A 22,637-nucleotide genomic window follows, 5' to 3' on the forward strand; every position below is an offset into this window, starting at 1 on the left:
ATCAAACTGAGGAGCTCCATGTTTCAGTTGCACATGCTCCAGAGTTAATTATAAACTCTGGCTCAAACCCAGAGAAAGTTTATAGCAAGTGTTCATCTGATCTAAAGCAGGATGGATTTGTTTGGTTTTGTAAACTCTAAGCCTACTATGAAACCCCGAGTTAATTGAACTAGATTTGTGAAACAGGCCACTGAAAGATGAAATAACCACAACCAAAGCGTTCTAAGTGGAAATTAATTTCATCTCTTTACGCAGTTCTTAAACATTACAATTAAATACATTTGAGTGACAAAATCAAGTTTATCACAGAACTGAGAATTATTATTTTCAGTTTCTGTCTAGACATCCTACACATGCATTCAATCACTACAATCATCTGTTTTCTGACAATGTCAAATAGGCACAAAACTGATCATGAAACAATAAATCAATCTTTCAGACCTCGAATCCTTTATGGATCGTAGCCTTAAAAATATTGCACAATTAAAAAAAAGACAGAGCCTGGCTTTAATTTGCCATGTTGCATAGCCTTTAAATGACCCTCCCAATCCACAGTCATATGTCACAACAGACAACAGTTTGCTTTGTTCTCTTAGTTTGCGGTGCGTTTTTACACATGGTCATGAAGATCAACAAGTCTGTACTGTAGACAACCTCCGATCATCCCAAGTCAAACATATGGAGAAACCTCTACAAAAGCAGAATATGTAAAGACAACAGATTTCCAGATCAGTAACTTCAGCTGATGGGCTGCAATGCTGTGAGATGAGCACAGTCTGACCTTCACTGCTTACTGCGGTTTAAAAAAATGTCTGCTTAAGTAACTACATGTTTATTCCTGCTTCAGTTTCTATTTTCTGTACTGGCTTTGAAGCCTCTGGTAAGGCTATCGGCCCCAATGTACATTACCAAAGATGGAAATACAAGGTTAATGTTCAGTTTTAGAAGAATAAGGCAATAATCTATCCACTCGCTTTCTCAAAGCCAGACTTCACCTGAAGAAAAACTAACGACTTGCTGATGAGTGTGCAAAAGACAACATCCGTCCATCTAAACTATCCACAAAAACAAATGTTTCTTGATGAAGATTAGAAAACACAGAAATTACCCCATGACAAAGCGGAAGGAGGACTTATTCTGAGTATAATGTCGCTCTGACATCACCAGTCCACTTTTTTTGACTGGCAGACTCGCCAATAAACTACATCAAAGCACTTCTGACCACTAATAGCATCGGATTCAGGAGTCAAACTGCTCCATACATATGACAATACCAAACCTGAACACAACGGCAGGTCGTGAGCTAGACTTCAAATCGCATAAGGAACATTTTGGTGGCTCGCTGTAGTGAACAAACGTAGTAGGGACCAAAACAATTTTAACGTGACTAAATGAATTTTCACTGCTTAGGCAGCATTAATGTTATATCAGTAGAGGAGGTGGAAAGAAAGCCGAAACAGACCTTGCACAAGATGTGCAAAGTACAATGTGGATTCAGATTGTGTAACTCCATAATCAGGAGCAACGAAAGTACCATCATTGAGCGATACATCACATTTTAAACGGAATACTCCCTGTATTAAATGTTTCAACCATGTAAAAAAAAAAAAAAAAAAAAACATTTAATGACTTCAATGATCACATCCTGACACATGGTATCATTTGACAATTCAATACGAATTTACTCTTAAGAACATGACTAGACACCAGAAGTCTGCTTCGGCCCTCCTCATGTTCATGTTACAGGTTTCCAGGATGTAATTATATATAGCCCCATCACGGTTTCTCCTTGATGCCTTCCGGATTAATTTACAGAGAGGGGTGGCGACTGTAGAGCATGAATTCATTCGTTCTGAATGGGGGAGCTCGACTCAAGCCGGGGCAGAGTGGGAGTCTGAGCTATCGCTTTTGCTCTCCATCTTGACTTCACAGTCAGTGGCACCTTTAAGCGTTTCTGCAACTCTGCAGTCTGTGTGTGAGGTCACTGCAGAGGACGTTTCAGATTCTGTCTGCCCTCCTCCATCACCAGGGGGACCCAGACCCTGAGCACAACCCCGTCCCGCAGCAACGCTTGCTGCGCTAATGTTTCTGACTTGGTTCTCTCCTGCTGTGCTCCGACCACGCAGCTCCGTTACGCCTGCGTTGGACGATGTTGGTTCCTGGAACCCTCCTGGCTCCAAAAGCGAGTCGCTCAAATGTGAAACTGACAGGACGTCTGGGCCAATGGCGATCTCAGCCATCCAGTCAAGGTCGGAGTTTGACAGACCAGTATTTACCACCAAATCATTGTGGGTTTCGAGCTGAGGTTGGTCCTGAGCATCTTGCCGGTCCTGGCCATTAGTGTTCACGTTAGCAGCTGCGTTAGCTTGACCAGCATGTGCAGCACTGCTAGTGTTGTTGTTGAGATTGTCCTGCAATGCAGTCTGGTTTCCTTGATCCACCTGCTGGTTCTGAAGCAGCATCTCCTGGATCCGGATCTGCTGCAGGATGGCCGGCAGCTCGTAGTGATGGAAAAAATAGATCATTGAGTGCTGCGCAAGACAAAAACAAAAAAATCTCATGAGCAACAAACAATTCTATGCAATTCCAAATTCCCCGGTTACACCGAAAAAAGATTAAATAAATACCTGAATGAAGAGCCAGGAAGTGACCAAAGCCAAACTGCTGTACTGGCCATTAAAGCGGTAATGATATGCATAGAAGGCAAAGTGATACAGATAAAAGAACCTGGAAAAACAGCACAAGAGATCTTTTAGATGCGATAATCGATACCATGGCATTAACCACTAAAACAACCCTAGTGAGCTGCCTTTCTGTTCATTCTCTAGATGGGGAGCTCACACTGAAATGGAACCTCATAAGTGACTGATTTAATAGGAAGCATCCAAGTACGCCACACACATAATGCTCCCGAGTACCCAAAAATTTTTCCAAAAGAAGGTGACGACAATGAGATGCTAACAATTTGATACTTCAAGCTTTAAAAAAAAAGCATTTGGATACCACTCTTTTTGACCAATGACTACTGAAAATTATTTTTAAGAATTCAGATTGAGCCACCAATAAACCATTCTGACTTTTGTAGCTTAGCTGAAAGGCGTTTACCTATGATGCTAGGTATGCAGCTGAATAGGTTTTGAAACAGAACTTATATACTAAACCTAAGTTTGATTTTCATTTTTTAATAGGTTGATCTGAATAGTCAACCTAAAGCCACCATCTCAAATGACAAAGAACAGAAAGAAATCATTGGGCCTGTGATATAATTTTGAAATATTTGAACGCCTGCAACTAAAACATGGAAAGTCAGATGTCCAGATGTGATATATCCTAACCAAAACTATGAAACAAAGCAAGAATTACCTATATTTTTCTATTAAAGTTACTCGCTAAACACCATTTCTGAAAATGAGCAGTTACAGATCATTCTGTTAGAATTAATTATTTTATAAATAACAATCATCATGCTGATTAGCCCTAGGAAATGTTTTTTTTCAGACATATTGGCTGTCATTTTGATTAGTTTTGATAGATTTACATGTTTATTATTCATTCATACAACTAGTGTTGTCAAAAGACCCGGTACTTCGGTACCAAGTCTGTACATCACCACCAGTCTTAAGTTCAGTTAAAATGATAAATATGCATTCATATATAGTTACCAAGTTTTAGTTCTAATCACTAAAGTTATATCATTAAATAGTGCTTAATACCATAATATAATGCTTGACTGACTGATTAAAAAGCTAAGATTTAAGAAGCTGTGCCATTTTACAAAGATAAACTGATTGGAATCATATGTGTGTGTGTGTGTGTGTGTGTGTGTGTGTGTGTGTGTGTGTGTGTAAAATAGTATATCAGTCTGGCGAGTAAACTAAAAATTTTACTAGACAATGGCGATTATATTGCCAAGGTGTGCGTAGAGGGTTGCAAAATAAAATTTTTACATAAAGGCATTGTGCTAGAAATATTATTATTTAGTAAAATGTATGTGATACTGCTACTTCTGTTGAAAAAATTAATTAAACTATTTTTTTTAAATAAATAAATCACACAATATTTCTTCCATGTTTTAATTTTAATAGCAAATACCCTTTATTTATCAAAAAATAAAATGTCATTAATTAAACGACAAATTAAATTTGGGTGAAACTTTAATGTTTTTCATAATTATATTACTTGTAGAAAAACTTTAAACAATTGTAAATAAGTATAAAGAATGGCATTGGTTTTATTTTTAGTGATAAAAAGTGTGTTTTTTTTTTTTTATTAGCATATTTTTGTGTTTTGCTTTGGTATTGGTACCGAGAACTGTGGATTTTCACTGGTATCAGTACCGAATACTGAAATTCTGGTACCGTGACAACACTACATACAACCACAGTGAATCAGCACTAATGGCTGCTTCATGACCAGTTTTGAAAGTTCTGTGTGAATTCCTCTAGGGGTAAAACTGTGACAACTATATGCAAATGTTGAAAATATTTTGGAAAGGCAGATTATTCATTTCAAGATATCATAGTTATCAAAACAATGAATTCCAGTCTGTGTGGAACAAGTCAAGCTGAAATGTGAGATTGTGATTAGATACATTTTTGTTCTGCAGCTTTCCTGTAGCTCAAACAGTAAAGCATGGCACTAGCAAATGCCAAGGCCATGGTTTGAGTTCCCGGGGAATGCATGAATTGATAAAACCTATACCTAGAATGAAGTCGCTTTGGACAAATCAGCTGCCAACCCCATAAATGTAAACGTGAAGTGAATATAAAAAAGCAGTAGAGGAAACTGGTAAGACACCTGAACCACTGGCATTTACCTGTGCCGATGTGATTACATACCTGAGCCAGTGGCGCTTGCTTGTATTGGTGTGGCAGCAGATGGCATCGTATTGGTCCGCCAACCAAACAATGAGGATGATGTAAAAGGCAGTGGTTGTGTCATTGAAAAACTCAGACATGATGGCCTCCATCCCTGCAGGCAGGATCAACAAAGAGAGTATTTGGTATCAAACGACTTCACAAAACGTCTTAATAGATTTTCACGTGACCAATGATGAGTCAAGAAAATAAAAGATCAGACATCAAGTTGATAGGAGACTAATAAAGACATGAGAACATCTCTTTAAGCCCCAGCAGTGAGCTCTACCTACCAACAAGAGCCAGGATGACAGTGAGGAGAGGGGCAGCAGGGAAGGCAATGGTCATATTCATCTCCAACATCTGGAGAAGGTCCACTGGGAAAAACAAAAGCAAACACCAGAGAGACAGTAGAGTTAAAAGTAATGGCTTATTCACAGTGTTGAAGACCCAAGAGGCTGATGGGAGCTTACCTATAAAGACGAAAATCTGGTGGTGCGAGTACCGCAGCAGCATGGACACGGACAAAGTCTGAGAGAAAATATATGAAGAATTTCCACATGATTCTGCAAGTTACTAACCAAGGAACCATTCCCCCCAAAATTATAATTCTGTCGTCATTTACTCACTTGTATGACTTTCTTTAATGAATCCCAAAAGGTCAATTTCTGAAGAATATTCTGGTCACTTTTTTAATATAATTTAAGTAAATAACAAGGCTACAAAAAAGCACCAAAAGGAGCAAACAGACCAAAGTTGAAGTCATTATTTATTACAAGTTTGTGAATGAATCTTTCTATTGAGTCAGATAATTTCAGTGAATCAGTTAATTCAGCTTACAAAATCAATCTGAATGATATGTTAACAAAATCAGACTTTTTTTTTTCTAATTCATCTGGTTTCCTCAATGATTTGGTACAGCTGTTAACACTTCGCTAATGGGGCAGATTATTATTAAGTGATGACTTCAACCTGTTTATCGCCCAAAGCTATCATGTGACCACAGAGGGTTCAGAATATAGTGCATAGGCTGTGTTTAGAATAATTTAAGGTAATTTTAAAAAAGATTTCCATTTTCATTGTAAATGGGTGGAATAGAGACTAGAACACTAAAATTTCGCCTTGCGTTACATATATGAAATAAAGTCATTGGAATGAATAAGTGATCAGTTTTCATTACTGGGTGAACTTATTACCAAAATGCTCAAGCTGAACTAATGTGATGACATCACACTTACAGTCCAATCACAAAAGAGCATCTGTAGTGAAGCGCTGCTACAGTAGAGAAAAATACTCACAAAGATAACCATGATTACAAAGGCTGCCAGGTAGGAGGTACGAGCCATCCACATACTGACAAAACGGTAGTGTTCTCCAGAGACCACGTTCCTCAGAAACCCTAAAAACAAATCACTCATAGTTATAGCATCATCAAGAAAAAAAAAACCTTCTTAAGAGAGAACATCTAATTTACCTTTGTTTTCCTCATTCTCTGCTAAAGCCTTCACACTGGACATCAGGATATCGTCATAGCCAAGGCATTCATCCAGGAGGAAGCGGCTGAAACCGTCTCCAAAGCACTGATCCTTCATGGGGTCTGAACACAGGCCGAGAGAGATGAAGTACAACTTTATGCTTTCCATTTTTAAAAAATATATGATTTATGACCTCTCATGTCATTCAAACCTATATGACTTTCTTATAGAACTGCACAATAATTGTCAATTAATTGATCTCTCTTTTTTTACATTATATTAGAAATACTGCACTTTCACAAAAAAACTAAACAATTCGAGAACTCGTATGACTTGGTTGCAGATTTAGTCACAGCAAATCTGAAAGAAAACAGACTTTTATTTGAGCAGAATGTCTCAACAGAGATCACTGAACTCTAAATGACAGGTCTTCAGCTTATAATCACTTTTTCTATAATGTAGAGAGAGCACATGCACATGGTTTCCAGGTTGGTACGATTAAGTAAACCACTTAACAGAAATGTATCTATTTCAGAGAACAACTCTGATTGGGGGATTTAAACATTCGACATCTGGCAACCAACACCATGAATAAATGATTTACAATTAATGATTAAAATATGATTCATCATGCTTTCTTCCATGGAACACAAGTCTGGATTTTGGCCTGGTTTTGTGTTGATGGCCTGGAGGGTGTGATCTACTCACCCAGGGTCACCACCATAACAGGGATGTTGAGTCGCTGCCGTGTGGCCTGGGACAGTCGTAGGAATCCATATTCCAAAGAATATTCGACAATATACTCTTCTTGTGGCCACACTACACAAACAAACACAATGTTTCACTGAATTTAGAATTTCTACTAATCTAAAAGGCTGTAATTTCACACTAATTGTTCTACAAGGTTTCTGTATTGAAAAAATACACTCTGAGTATGCTGTCATATTTTTTTTATGTGTGTGTGTGTGTGTGTTTAGGGAAACATTTAATATGCAAAATAGAGATGTTTATGTTCTAATTTTGGGTTTTCAAGCTTTAATTTGGTGGACTGACACCCTGAAACCATCCTTAAAACAGGCCATTGTGATTGTTTCTTATGACACAGCACACGTGGCCTCTGGGAAGGGCAAGGTTATAACAGAATGTGGGAACAGAAAGGAAATCTGACCGGGGGAAATGAGAAGGGCTGCACTGGATGGAGAGAGGGAGGACAGGGAATGAATTCACAAAAGAGGAAGCGAAGGAAGAGGGATGCACCAGATGACTATTTGAGATGTTTACCTGCTCGAGTTAGCATCTCAATCTCGGAGACAGTCTCCCTCAGCGGCTGCATACCTTTAGAGGGGGCCTGGCTGAAGGACAGATCCTGGGATTCATTCAGGCTGGAGCCAGGAACACCGCCACTCATCGACGGATTCAGACGTGGCTCGATGTCGAGCTCAAACTGCATGTGTGTGTGTGTGTGAGAGAGAGACAGAGAGAGAGACAGAGGGCACAGTCTGTCAGAACCATTTCAGCGGAATAATTCACAATAAAATAATATTCTACCCTATCATTATTTATTGACCATGAGGACTTTCGAAAAAAGTATGCTATTTTTTACTAGTAGCACCCACAAAAAAAAAAAAATATTAATAAATAAATAAGTACCATAGCCCTCATACAACTTCTATGAGGACCAGACTGAAATTGCTGGGTTAATATTATATAATAAATTCTATATTTATTCTAAAAATATATTTACATAATATTATATATTTTATAGAAATTGTTAATAAAAATAATAATATTGATAGCAATTAATTAATAGCTCTTAACTTAGTAATAGTAATAACAGTTACAATACAATACTTTATTATTAGAACTAATACAATTACAATATTTCAATTAACAAATATTAAATTAGAAATTAATATTGATTTACTCTTAGGCAACTGCATACTCTTCTGATCTTTTCATATTATTCATTATATATTCTTATATATAAATATATTTATTAATTCTATATCAAAGTTAACTATAGTATTATTAACATTAACAATAAGTGACTTAATAATAGTAGTAATAGTAACATAAATGAATACAAATACAATTATTTAAATTAACAAATATTAAAATTTATATTGATTAACTGCTGGGCAGCTGCAAACTATTTTCACATAAATTCTATATAATTTATAGAAAAGAGCTGAAAGGAGCAACATTTCTCAAGAACATTCATGCATCTCTTTTCTAATCAAAGGCATTTATAGAGATCTGTTATAAAAGGTAAAAAGAACATTTAGAGGGTTAGTTCAACCAAAAACTTTAATTAGTCGATGTTCTACTCGACCTTGAAGCATCCTAGGTGTATGGGACTTTCTTCTTTCAGTGTAATCCAATCGGAGTTGCATTAAAAATTGTCCTTGCTCTTCCGAGCCTTTCAATGGGGTAAGCGGGTGTTTGTTGTCAATGTGAAATAAAGTGTGCCACGTATCTGTAATAAAACATCCCTCGCACAGCTCGAGGGGGTGAAGAAAGGTCCTGTGTAGCGATTCAATGTGTTTTTGTAAAATAAATATCCAGATTTCAAATGTAATAAACACTTTTTTCCTCACTTCTTCTGACTGTGGGGAACCAGAAGACATGCAGGCGGATGTTGTAGTTCGTCAGCGCTGCGTGGTTAGTGACGAGCGCAAAACAAACAGAACAGCACAAAACAAAACGCTGGTCACGGATTAAAAGCACAAAACGAAGATTTGTAAAGAAAAACGTCAGAGGATTTCGAAATAAGCCAAGAGGAGACTGGCTCTCCTTTGCCAAAGTAAAGAAACTTTGTTTTTTCTTACATTTCCTACATTTCCCAGAAGCACACGTGTGATGCATACATCTTCCATCTTCCGCCTGCATGTCTTCCACATCACATAGTCAGTAGATGTTAGAAAAAAAGTGTTCATTACATTTGAAATCTGGATATTTATCTTACAAAAAAGTATGGATTCGCTATAGGGGGCCTTTATTCACCCCTCGGAGTCATGTGAGGGACGTTTTATTACAGATGCGCACACTTTATTTCACGTCTTCTGAACTGTTGACAACAAACACCAGCTTACCCTCATTGAAAGGTTTGGAAGAGCAAAGACAATTTTTAATATAACTCAAACTGGATTATTCTGAAAGAAGAAGGTCACGTACACCTAGGATGCTTCGAGGGTGAGTAGAAGATGGACAAAATAAAATTTATGGGTGAACTAACCCTTTAAAAAAAAAAATTCATAGAATTTACGTGAGGACTGACATTGTTAGTTAATATTACATAAGATATATAATGATAATAGTGAAATAATATCTCGTTAACAATATCAAATATTAGGAACTAATATTGATTTGACGCGTTAACAGCATATATTTTTGGGAGAATATGAGAATGAGTAAATAAATAACAATTAGCAATTTTTATATGAATTATGGCTGGCTCCCTATCCTAGTTTTCCCGTTCCTGTGTCCTAAACTGACCCGTACTGTGCTGTTGTCAAACATCTCCATGGTCATCTCTTCCTCCTCCTCAGCGTCTGTGGGCACCATTGGCTGTCTGGGTTCACTTCCGTCCTCCTCTGGTTCTTTCATGAGGCCCTGGATTCCCTCCGTCTCGTAGAACTGCAGAAAGATGGGCGCGCGGCTGGAGTTGCGCTGGATCTCCACGCGCAGGATACCGTCGCGGGGCCATTTCTCCCGCACATGATCCAGACAGTTGATTGGAGAGCGTGAGAAGGCAATGTGGATATAGGCCAGGATGAAGAGCATAAACAATGCCTGCCAATCAAATGACAAGAAATGACAGTGAATAAAAACAAAATGTACAAAAACCACAGAATAGGCAACAAAGCATTAAACATTGCACTTCCATAACAACATTGGCATGATATAATATAAAAAAACACTCATTTTATATTCATCAAGTCAAAATTCTGAAACTTACACTGAAATAGAGATAATTTAAATAATTTCATCATAGAAACCTTTTTTTTTTTACAGAAAATATAGGACAGAATTAATTTAATCTGATTTTTAAAAAAAACAAAAAAAACTGTAGTAATAATATTAATAATAATTCATATCGGCTTGTGTCAACACTTCTTAATCTACCAACAGCTTTGTCAGTGGATAACACACATTTGCGGTTTCCAAATATTTTTTACAAACTTTGTTTTTTTTGTTACGATTTTTAATATGCCACAAATGTGTTTAAATTTTCAACAAACACTATTGATTTTTTGTTAAAAAAATTTAATTCTAATAACAAGTGTATTAACACAAAGGTTTTGTTGGATACAGGGTTACTTTAATGACCTAAAACATACTTGTTACTTGAAATATAATAAACGTTAACTGAACTACAGCTAGCGGTCAAAGCAACATTTCTCATTTTCAAATAGTTTAACTGGATGTACCGAAATAGATAATACTAAAACTGAAATAAATACTAATAAAAACTATTATAATATATATATATATATATATATAGTATAAAAAATAATTACTAATTTAGTAATAACAAAATTACTAAAACGTTAAAATTACATTTAAAAAAAAAAGCAGAAAATCAAATAAAAACTTATTCGAAGTATTAATAAAAACACTATTCTCTACCTTAACAGGTAATTTTTGAAGGAGATCCACATGTCAGAAGCATTCGAGTGCCATCCTTCCTGTGTGCAACTTCTGCAGTGCTTCTGTGTTTATAACAGAGTAATAATTAAAGGCTACTGCAGTTTACTGTTCTGTTTCCTCGTCCGGATTTCTATCTTGCTCTAGAGTTCAGGCTGGTCAATCAGCCAATATCTGTCTGTTTTAAGATTATCACTCTGGCTGATAACACAACGTTTGGCCAACTAACCTTTTTGTGGCACCTTGTGTCAGTTCCAAAGTCTGACGACAGCCTTGTCAATGGATCTTAAATATTATGTGAAGCTAAAGTTATGTGTGAATATTTAATATTTTATTTATATTACATGATGTGTAGTGAGCATGGCATCCTGCATCCTAACACAGGTGAGGAGGAGGACAAATGAGGATCAAAACAGAGCATGATTAGGGCTTCTGGGAAGAATTCATACAATTTATATACACACACACACATTACAAGAATGTCAAAGCTCACCTTCAACAAGACGAGGAACTCAAATATTCGTCTGAAGGATGGTGGGAAGAGTCTGGCATATGTGACTGCCATCTTAAAGAACAAGGCGTGGAAGAGTCGGTCTCTCACGTTGATCAGGGGGTTCTGGTTCATCGCCGGGTTCCGGATCCGGTTGTTGTTCAGTGGGACGTTGTTGTTGTTCACATTACCCTGGTTGTCGGACATGATGGTCGTTATTCAGTGACTTGACAAGGAGAAAGACCAGCTGAGATCAGGCAGCCAGCAATGCGCGCAGATTGAGATGATCAGGCGAGTCACACAGCATCACCACACACTGTTGATGATCCTGCTGCAACAAAACTGCACTGACCTTAAAAGATCACCACAAAAACGGCCCAAAGATGGTGAAATTCTAAGGATGTTGGTGGGCAAGGCTCCTTCCCCTCCTACCATGTCATGACCTAGCGAGCTTGCAAACTAGAGCATTTGGCACACCTGCGGATCATGTGTCTTATATACTGAGTCCAGAGGGGTATTTCAGACTGGTAAATTGTGTTTTAGACTAAATATGTCCTGCAGATGTGTCTGAGGCCTCCTGCATACACTGTCACCGCAACCAAACTAACTAAACTTGGTAACTTACGCATTTATTTTCACAAACGCCTGCTAAGTACATAATATCCACTCGAGTTTGGAAGTCTGGCTCAGACGTCGTAGCTGAGAGTTTTAAAAGAAAGTAAGAAAACTGGAATATCACGCACAGCACGTCTGCTAACAGTGTTAAGCTAACAAGTTAGCCGAGCTTTCCCTGAAGAACCCGTATGTTAGGTTTGCTTTTAAACGAACACCTCCACATATAACGCTGACAATGTCCTCTTAAATAAGGCCACAGATACTTGATGGTATCCCGCCTGAACCATCCGATGAGAGCGACTGCAACCTGTCTTACAGACCATCTGTTTACACAACGATTTTGTGGTCAGGAGCGGAACGGACTTGGGAGTGAAGCGAAGAAGAGTTTAATGAGGAAAGCGTTTCCACTCGGGTCTCGCTTCCGCGGTTTGTCACCTGACATCGAGTCACGTGAGTTGTGACCAGCGAAACGGATCATTTGTACATTTTTCTGTGATTCATTGAATCACAATAATATATTTTATTTTATTTTATTTTAAGTACTAAAGTCAAACAGCGCATTTTTTATATGTACCAGAAAATAGTTACTCTAGCTGATAGGAAATAAGTTATAAAATAAGACAGATTACTGAAGAGTGGAAGGGCTAGACAGTTCAGAATCCACGGTACATGTCACTCGGTGAAAGTATTATTTCTAACATTATATTTGTATAGCGCCTGGCTGTGGTGGGATGAACACAGGACACAGGTCAGAGACCTTTTGCTGCACATCAGAAATATATTCTTTGGTTTTTCTCATTGTGATTGATCATTGTGATGGATGATTAAGGGAATTTGGGCTTTGTTTTCCCTCCTCTTTATATTTCTGTGAAACAGGAAACCATGGCTGGATAATTTCATGTTTACAATCATGCTGGAATGCTCAAAATTGTGAATATGAATGGTAATGAACTTCAGAGATATTTTACTCATAAGAATTTCTAGGGGGAAGAATTTCTTTGATCATATTTACCAAGGGGGCCGATATTTTTGGACATGACTGTATATATATACATATATATATATATATATATATATGTATATATATATGTATGTATATATATATATATATATATATATATATATATATGTATATATATATGTATATATATATATATATACATATATATATACATATATATATATACATATACATATATATGTATATATATATATGTATATATATATATATATATATATATATATATATATATATATATATATATATATATATATATATATATATATATATGTGTGTGTGTGTGTGTGTGTGTGTGTGTGTGTGTGTGTGTGTGTGTGTTAAGTGAAGTAATTTACATTTGATTATGCAATATCTGTACCTGAAACCGATGCTAATTATGATAAGTTTTTCTTATTTTATTACTGACTGTTCACTTGTTTTCAATAATGTTTGAACTTAATAGTTAGTGTTTACTGTGGTATTGAAACTGGAATTGTGAGATGAGGTTGCAGCTTATTTACAAAGACAACAATAGCTATTTATTTTTATTTTTGTTTATGTATTTATTTTTGTCAGGGCAAGTACAATTTTGAACCCTAGCATTGAGCTCTGCATTTGAATATATAAGCCAGTCTACACCACTGACCTGAAGAACGACGAGGACAGAGGTCTGGACAGTGCCTTTATTACCAATAATACCAGACCTGTTGGTGAGGTATAAATGAATGATGAGGAAAAGAATACACTTTAAACGGTTCTGAATTAGAGCTATGTAGAGCAACAGTGTTATTTATGATCAGATACTGTATAGACAACAGCAATAATAAGGGGATGCTTCTGATGGGTTTTTCCGCTGCTGATTTGAGTCATATGATACAAATCATTACACTGATCACCCCTGGGATGTGTGCTCCATCAACTCTGTTCACTCTCAGGTCATTTCCTGCCTGGAATGGGACCAGTCAGGTCAGTCATCTTGATTAATTAATGAATCATGCAATGGGTGAAACGTCTGGACCATGTCAAGGTCATATTTCACTCCAAAAATGAAAAATAGGAAACTGTATTTTGCTCAAAGAAACATTACGACTCTGACATTATTTCCAAAAGTTCTTATTACTGGTATGTATTGGTACAAATAATTTTTTCCGCTTCAATTCTCCTAATTCTAAATAGGTATTCTCATTATTGTAATACAGTAATTTAAGTGTATTACTGCAATGTAATGATTTTATTTAAATTAAAGATGGAACAATAGATGCTACTATATTGTATAAATACTTTACAGTTTAAATAAGTTTATTATAAAGTCCCTTGTATTTTTTAAATAAATATTTAATATGTTTTCAGTATAGATTGATGAAAAATGTAAGGGGAAATATAATATATAGAACCAAAAATACTGCAAATTCAGGGTTTTTATTGTTACCTAAAATGGAAGCTATTTAAATACTGCTCAAATAAAACCAATAAGTATAAATATTACATGAAAAACTCAAACTAAACAAAAATGAGAAATTGAAATATGCATTAAAATTCAGAATTGAAAATAATAGCTAAAACTGAAATGAGAATTAGAAACCTAGAAAACAAATTTAGTTAAACTGAAAATATAAAAATAAACTAAAAAAAAAAAACAAATACAAAATATTAATAAAAAGCCATAATAGCATGTGTATACTACTGAAATAACACTAAAGTAAAATAAAACAAAAAAAAACAAGAATTAAGTGTACCATTTTATTTAGATATAATTAAATCCATAAATAATGTTTTATTGGCACAAGTAAGTCACAACACAAATAATCATAAAAAAGAAGCTTTATTTTCATTATAATTTTTTCTTTTACTTTTAGATTTGGTGTTCAAAGGTTTCTCCTGAATGCATCTGAAAAGGATCTCACTGTTCTCATCATGTGGTTGTGTGTTGTGGTCCACCAGGTTGGAGGCTGTTGTCTGCTGATGGTGATGGTCAGATCAAGTGTTGGGGCATGTCCGAGCACCTGGTGAACAGCTGGGAGTGCACACAGAGCAGCTCGTTGGACGGAGACCCAATCATAGCCCTCTCATGGTTACACAGTGAAGTTAAACTCACCCTGCATGTTGAAAAGGTAAGGACCTCTCCTTACCACCTGCTAATTAACTAACATACAAACATAACTAACTAACACCTTGATGTCTCTGTTTCTCTTCAGTCTGGCTCTACGAGAGAAGTTTTCCCGGGTGAAGTTCTATCCTTCTCTCATGTTGTTTGGCGGGAAGCCCATGGAGGGCTGGTTAGCCGTGACCGTGAGAGTCTGGTGACCGTGTCACTGTTAAAGCCAAACGGGCCTCTGTTGATGTCCAGCGAGAGCCTGTGCAGGCTGAGGGGCCACGTGGCGCTGGCTGACATTGCCTTCACGAGTATCCGGCCGTCACACACCTTCAATTTCTCACACGTGAAAACTCCGAACAGGTGAGATAATGAACATCAAGCACACTTTCAAAATAAGAACCATATTTTTAATACGATACATTATAATGTTGTGATGCGTAAAATCACTTAGTAGTATTTATTAGTGGATTTAAATGTTTGGAATGTAAATATATATATAAAAACAAAAAAACAACATTTATAATATTGTATATATATTATTGTTCAGAAGTTTGAGGTATGTAAGATTTCATAATAATATTGTGAAATATTATTACATTTTAAAAATAACTGTTTTCTATTGTAATATTTTTTAAATGAATTTATTCCTCTGATGCAAAGCTAAATTTTCAGTGTCATTACTCCAGTCGTCAGAGTCACATGATTCTTCAGGAAAGCATTATGATATGCTGATTTGATGCTCAAGAAACATTTTTATTATCACAGTAGAAAACGTTTTTTTTTTTTTTTTTTGAAACTGTGATTTTATTTTTTTCAGGATTATTTGATGAAAAGAAAGTTCAAAAGGACAGGTACTATTTAAAATATAATTTTCTTTATAACATGAATGTCTTTGCTGTCACTTTTAATCAATGGAATGCATCCTTGCTGAGTAAAAGTGAAAAAAGTCTCACATACCCAAACTTTAGATCGGCACTTTGGCAGTGTACATAATACAATGTCATAATCTAGTATAGATATTGTATAATTTTTGGCTATCAGTATCTGCCAGAAATTGTATGTTAATTCCCTAATTTTCATGCTATAAGCTGTTTTCCATTATTTTATTGTGCCATGATTTTTTTGTGATCATTAAAGGTGCTGCTCTGCGCGTCCAATCAGATGGGCAGCATTGTAGAGTGCTGATCCTTGCGGAAGGACTGTCTCCCTGTTAATAATATCGTCCAACATCGATCACCTGTGTGTAAGTTACATTAAACCAGATCAGTAAAGTATTACACACTTTTTGAGTTTTAAATGTAAATGTATTATAATGCAAAATTTTTAATGTACATAAACACACACACACACACATATATATATATATATACACACACATACACACACACACACATTATATATATAAAGCTTAATTATGATGCAGTAGTTCCCTGGATTTGTTTTAAGTCGCTAATGTCATGTCAAGAGCCTGTGACTTCCACGCTAAACTGCTCCTCATCGCCAGTCTGAAGTCTTTGCTGAGACTGTCACGTGTGGTGATACAAGAAACACGGAGAGATCCAAGTGCGGGTATGATATTTATTAAAGGGTAATCCGAAAGGGTAAACAGTCCAGGCAGGGTCAAAACCAGAATATCCAAATCCAAAACATAAACAAAACATGAACACAAGGCAAGGGCAAGACTAGATGACGGACATGAATTAACATCACATTAAACAAGGACTCCGTGACTAAGACTCAGACAGACCAGGTATAAATACACAAAAGGATAATGGGGAAACAGGAGACAGGTGGGGAACAATCAATTAACTAAACAAGGAGGAAGGTGACCAAATAAGGAGACAGGAAGTGATAATATGATAAACACCGTGGGAACTGAGGACACCTAGTGGAAACCCAGGGAACACAACCCAGACACTGTGACAGTACCCCCCTTCTAAGGAGCGGCTCCCAGACGCTCCAAGACAGACACAAAACAGAGACCAGGAGGGAGGCGGACAGGTGGAGGCTCAGGGGGAGGGACGGAGGGCCAGAAAGAAAAACATGGGGAACAGGCACCAGAATGTAAACACAACACAGAAAGACCAGAAGGGAGGAGGACCGGAGGAGGTTCAGGGGGAGGGACGGAGGGCCAGACAAACAGAAAGGAACAGGGACAGACATTAACACAAAAACAAAAGGAAAAAACGACATGAAGCCCCCCGGGGCGGAGCAGAAGACCACCACACCCTTGTGGTCAAGGCCAGAGTCCTCCAGGGCGGAGCGGAAGACCACCACAACCGTGTAGTCAGGGCAAGCGCCCCCCAGGGCGGAGCGGAGGACCACCACGTCCGCGTGGTCAGAGCGGAAGCCCCCCAGGGCGGAGCAGAGGACCACCACGTCCGCGTGGTCAGAGTGGAAGCCCCCCAGGGCGGAGCAGAGGACCACCACGTCCTCGTGGTCGACGCCAGAGTCCCCCAGGGCGGAGCGGAAGACCACCACAACCGTGTAGTCAGGGCAAGCGCCCCCCAGGGAGGAGCGGAAGACCACCATGTCCGTGTGGTCAGAGCGGAGGCCCCCCAGGGCGAAGCAGATGACCACCACGCCCCTGTGGTTGATGCCGGAGTCCAACAGGGTGGAGCAGAAGGCCACCCAGTGACTTGACCTGACTCTGAAAGGTCCACGATGACTAGCCTTGTCTCTGGAAAGTCCATGGTACCTAGCCCTGACTCTGGAGGATCAGCGGTGACTGGAACCTGACTCGACTCTGGAGGGTCCGCTGGCACCTGACTCGACTCTGGAGGGTCCGCTGGCACCTGACTCGACTCTGGAAGGTCAACAGGAACTAGCCCTGACTCTAGACCGGTCTCGGGCACCGCCTCGGCCTCCGGAACGGCATCGGGCACCGCCTCGGCCTCCGGAACGGCATCGGGCACCGCCTCGGCCTCCGGAACGGCATCGGGCACCGCCTCGGCCTCCGGAACGGCATCGGGCACCGCCTCGGCCTCCGGAACGGCATCGGGCACCGCCTCGGCCTCCGGAACGGCATCGGGCACCTTGTGCTGTGGCGCTGGGCTGGAGGCCATCTTGTGCTGTGGCTCTGGGCTGGCGGCCATCTTGTGCTGTGGCTCTGGGCTGGCGGCCATCTTGTGCTGAGGCGCTGGCTCAGCAGCCATGACGTTAACCGTCTTGGGAATCTCTAGGATCTTGGACAGCCTAGCGAAATAATCCAAGAATGAGTCTGCGGCCTTCTTGGGCGTTGGCGCTGAGCTGGCGGCCATTTTGCACCGTGGCGCTGGACTCGCGGCAATCATGGGCAGTGGCGCCACCATGGCGGACGTGCGCTTCCTCTCCCCTCTCCGTCCGCCATGGTGAGACGGTGGCTCTGATCCATCCCACACGAGCCCCGGGTCGAAGGGAGGCCATGGTTGAGAGCAGTGCTGAATCTCCTCTCGACCACTCCCTCCTCGGCGACCTCCCCTGGTCCCCCGGAAAACCACCAGGCGAGTTCCCTCAAATCCGTTCCTCTCCCGCTCTGTGGCTGGGGAGGAGACATAAGCAGACATACCGCTGGATCTCAAGTTGACGGAGTCCTTCTGTCACGTGTGGTGATACAAGAAACACGGAGAGATCCAAGTGCGGGTATGATATTTATTAAAGGGTAATCCGAAAGGGTAAACAGTCCAGGCAGGGTCAAAACCAGAATATCCAAATCCAAAACATAAACAAAACATGAACAGAAGGCAAGGGCAAGACTAGATGACAGACATGAATTAACATCACATTAAACAAGGACTCCGTGACTAAGACTCAGACAGACCAGGTATAAATACACAAAAGGATAATGGGGAAACAGGAGACAGGTGGGGAACAATCAATTAACTAAACAAGGAGGAAGGTGACCAAATAAGGAGACAGGAAGTGATAATATGATAAACACCGTGGGAACTGAGGACACCTAGTGGAAACCCAGGGAACACAACCCAGACACTGTGACAGAGACCGCATGTGCTGAACACCCCTGACAAGAGTCCTGGAGACCAACTGTTTGAGATCTGTGCCAAAAACACTGACACCGGTAATAATCTGCCACCCAAAATCTCCAAAGTCTTCAATTATTAATTAATCATCAGATCATTGGTATTTCATCTAATCACAATTATTATTGAAGATAATCACGATAATTGTGCAGTTTATATTTCAGTTTTTTTTTCATCCAAATAAAAGACAAATATTAGAAAATTATCATTTATTTTCACAGCAAGGAAGTCATAAAGAGTAAATCAAAGTAAATAAATAATTTAAAAAAGTATTAGGCTTACATTGTAATTTTATGACAATTACTTTTACAGCTGCTCTGCAAAATTTCAGAGGCCACTTCCATTCATTTCAATAGGAATTCGTGGACTTGGGAGTTCAATGCAAGGGCGAAATAGTTCCCCCTGCAGATTCTGCTAATGTTCAAGTTGACCAACAGAAAAGTGCTTGGTTTGAGAGACATCTGTTTGAGCAGTGCTTCATACTTTGCTACACTATTGACCAGTGTTGGGGAAAGTTACTTTTTAAAAGTAATGCATTGCAGGATTGAGTTACTCCATAAAAAATATTAACAAATCAAGCCACCTTTTTATAATGGAAAGTAATGCATGATGTTAATTTTGCATTACTTTTTGCCACCTATGCTGGGCTTGCTTATTTTGTTTACAGTTTTTTACAGACGCTAGGACACATTTCTCACATTTCTTAGGTCACTTTTGCAAAACTCTTCACACAGTTCTCCTAACCAACGTTCAGCTTGGCAAAGCAGTTCATTTCACATTCAAAATGCACAACTACCAAAACACTTTATTCAGGTCTCAAATCAACTCATTCTCCTAGAACACTAATTGTCCAATTGTTATTATAGCATTTAATTTTAAGATTTAAATATATTTTATTCAAATATTACTGTAGAAATGTAGCAAATTGCTGTCTTATTCAGTTTTGTATTATGTTATTGTTTTGAACATAAGTTTAACAGTTTTGAAAACAGTATGTAAGCATGTGCAAATTGACTTGTACGTACAAAGAGTTTTGGCAGTTGTTGTGTCTGAGTGAGAAAATAATTCATGAAATTTAAGAGATGTAGTCATTGAATGCATTTTGTGCCAAAGCAATGATAATCGATCCTCAGTTTAGCCCAAATAGACTTCTGTTGTGCTCACTGTGTGAAGAGTTTTGCATAAGTGACCTAAGTATTGAGAAATGTGTCCTAGCGTCTGTAAAAAACTGTAATAAAAAAAAAAAAAATTGGCTATTGTGTAAAGGCCCTTTCACACCAAAAGTGAAATTAATACACTTTTGCCTGAAAGAAGTGCCTCTGTCTCTGCACCTCACTCGGGACAGGAGAGGTGTCAAAATGTTGTGAATATGAATGCACCTCAATGGCGATGTCTGATCGTTTAATGTGTTCAGACATTGATAAGGTGATGATCAACCTGAAGACAGAGGAGTTTGTTCTGGACGGACCACCCCTCCGGTCCCTCCAGCAGCTCGTTCAGTGGGTGGGAGACTTTTATCTTTATCTGCTGGCCAACTTGAGCTCGACTTGACGACCTTTACCAGCAGTCATTGTGCTGCTGGTGTTTTATGTCTGAATATCGTTGCAGGGCTCCATTGTGCGTCCAGGGTTTGGGTTTTTGTGGAACGGTACGTCTCTGGGCATGCTGCGAGAGATGCAGGTGATGAACCGTATTTTGGGCCTGCTGAAACCAGGCTGTCTGCCCATCTACACGGCCACATCTTACAACCAGGACAACATGTTTCTGCTCTTCCGCCTGCTTACCAAACTCTGGCTCTGCAGTGAGTTAGACCCTCCGTCACACTTTGAGCCAACATGTCAGTTGAGCTGTTAAAAAATGAACTCTGTTTTGCTGTTTTCTTTTGACTGGCAGCTCGAGATGAGAGTCACCCGCAGGACCCTGATGAAACGTTGATTGATGAGTGCTGTCTGCTGCAATAATTCAATTCAATTCAAGTTTATTTGTATAGCGCTTTTTACAATACAAATCGTTACAAAGCAACTTTACAGAAAATTATATTTCTACAGTATTTAGTAGTAGCTTGTAAGTGTTGACTGTCAGTTTGTGCACGTATGACAGGATTTGTAAAAAAATTTATACAAGACGTAGTCAGCCAGATGATGAACATTATTAATATTATTAATAATTAATAATTATTATATGATGCAGTCACACTTGTAGCAATATTTGTTAGTTCTGTTGTTGATTCAGGGTTAGCATCATCTGGGGTCCTCTGAGGGTCAGCATCATCTCTTCTCAGGTGTTCTGGATCCAGACTGGAGCTTGTGTAATATGGAAGCATATGGGTAGCATAATTCAATTTGGAATGTAATATGCAAAATGACAATGCAATATGTAAAATGACAATGCATTTCTGTATTTACATTTACATTTTCCAATACATTTGTGCAACGTTTGGTGCAAAATGAAAATGAAAATTAAATTACATAATTTTCATTTGCCATTTCATACACCAGTTTTAATATGTAAAATGAATACTAATTTTAACGCTTTATAAGTTGCAAAATTAAAATGAAAATTTATTACAGAAATGATTAGATATGTATAACATGTTCAAGCAAAAACTGTGGCAAAATTATCATTTAAATGCTATTTTTCTTAAATGCATTAACACTCACAGTCAAGACACTTACGATTGCATTTTCATTCAGTGTCCCGCAATGAATGTAGCAAAATTCAATGTGCGCATTGAAAATGCATTCCGAGCCGATCACGTGTCCGCCCCCTCCCAGCATGTCAATCACTGCGTGAACAAGGCGGGGCTTGCAGAAGGTCAAGAGACTCAAATCTCAAGAAGAGGATTCAAGGGAGAGAACATGGACAAGACAGTTGGCCCGTGTACGTTTTGATCATTTCGGTTTATGGCTTCAATATTTCATTCGCACTTATGGGCGGAGCTGAAACACTGCTTTCATCTGATTGGTCGAATCGCTCCAGCTTAAGCTCGGTCTTTTCATTCTTTCAGGCAGAATAAGGGTGTACTCACACTAGGCACGGTTGCCATGAACCGGGCCCGAGTACGATTGTCCCCCCTCCCCACTCCCCCCCTGGCCTGCACTCACATAGGAGGGTTTCAGCATTCGTGCCGGAGCACGCTTACGTCATTATGGCGCGCGACGGTTTCGGGATAAACAGGAAGAGCGGCGCTCTCTGAACACAATGGAGTCCATCGCTCTGTTTTCTTTCTGGATAATTTTGTGTCGTTTGGTCCACGGTGGTCCACAGCCCTCTCATAGCCTTTTGTTAAACAGATGTGTCGCCTTAGTGGCGCGAAAATTTTCACGTAATCGTGCTGCTCGTATGAGGAGGTTTGCAAGGTACCACCTGAGCTTTTGGAGCATCGCAAAAATCGCGACGCCACGCGTCCTGTTCCGTGCTCCAGCACGGTTAGCGCTCAC

The 22,637-nt window shown here is 38.9% G+C and overlaps 1 protein-coding gene and 1 pseudogene across 3 annotated transcripts; one reads left to right on the forward strand and one right to left on the reverse strand.

Annotated features, from left to right (window-relative positions):
- Positions 1-220: 220 nt before the first annotated feature.
- LOC132119333 (membralin-like) lies at positions 221-12,540 on the reverse strand. 3 transcript variants are annotated; one of them, XM_059529194.1, is made up of 11 exons: positions 11,472-12,524; positions 9,827-10,123; positions 7,667-7,775; positions 7,040-7,150; positions 6,331-6,453; positions 6,155-6,255; positions 5,330-5,387; positions 5,150-5,233; positions 4,839-4,971; positions 2,628-2,727; positions 221-2,531 (listed from the first exon to the last, which is right to left on the reverse strand). In XM_059529194.1, the coding sequence occupies exons 1-11, from the start codon at positions 11,673-11,675 to the stop codon at positions 1,872-1,874; spliced, it is 1,980 nt and encodes a 659-aa protein (XP_059385177.1). In that variant the 5' UTR covers positions 11,676-12,524; the 3' UTR covers positions 221-1,871. The 3 variants fall into 3 exon arrangements, with proteins under 3 accessions (XP_059385177.1, XP_059385175.1, XP_059385174.1); XM_059529192.1 differs by having other exon boundaries at positions 7,613-7,775; positions 11,472-12,521; XM_059529191.1 differs by having other exon boundaries at positions 5,150-5,387; positions 11,472-12,540.
- On the forward strand, positions 12,473-21,158 carry LOC132118975 (mediator of RNA polymerase II transcription subunit 16-like; annotated as a pseudogene).
- The last annotated feature ends 1,479 nt before the right edge of the window (positions 21,159-22,637 follow it).

Source organism: Carassius carassius, chromosome 38 (genome assembly GCF_963082965.1).
Source record: "Carassius carassius chromosome 38, fCarCar2.1, whole genome shotgun sequence".
In the NCBI taxonomy this organism is placed as follows: Eukaryota; Metazoa; Chordata; class Actinopteri; order Cypriniformes; family Cyprinidae; genus Carassius; species Carassius carassius.

Excerpts from the sequence above, each read along its gene's own strand:
- LOC132119333 (XM_059529191.1), bottom strand. The coding sequence starts at position 11,675 with ATGTCCGACAACCAGGGTAATGTGAACAACAACAACGTCCCACTGAAC. Across the intron at positions 7,151-7,666 it reads CAGCCAGGCCCCCTCTAAAG|TGTGGCCACAAGAAGAGTAT; the intron begins GTATGCAGCCGC and ends TTGTTTGTGTAG. Across the intron at positions 5,388-6,154 it reads TTGTAATCATGGTTATCTTT|ACTTTGTCCGTGTCCATGCT; the intron begins GTGAGTATTTTT and ends ATTTTCTCTCAG.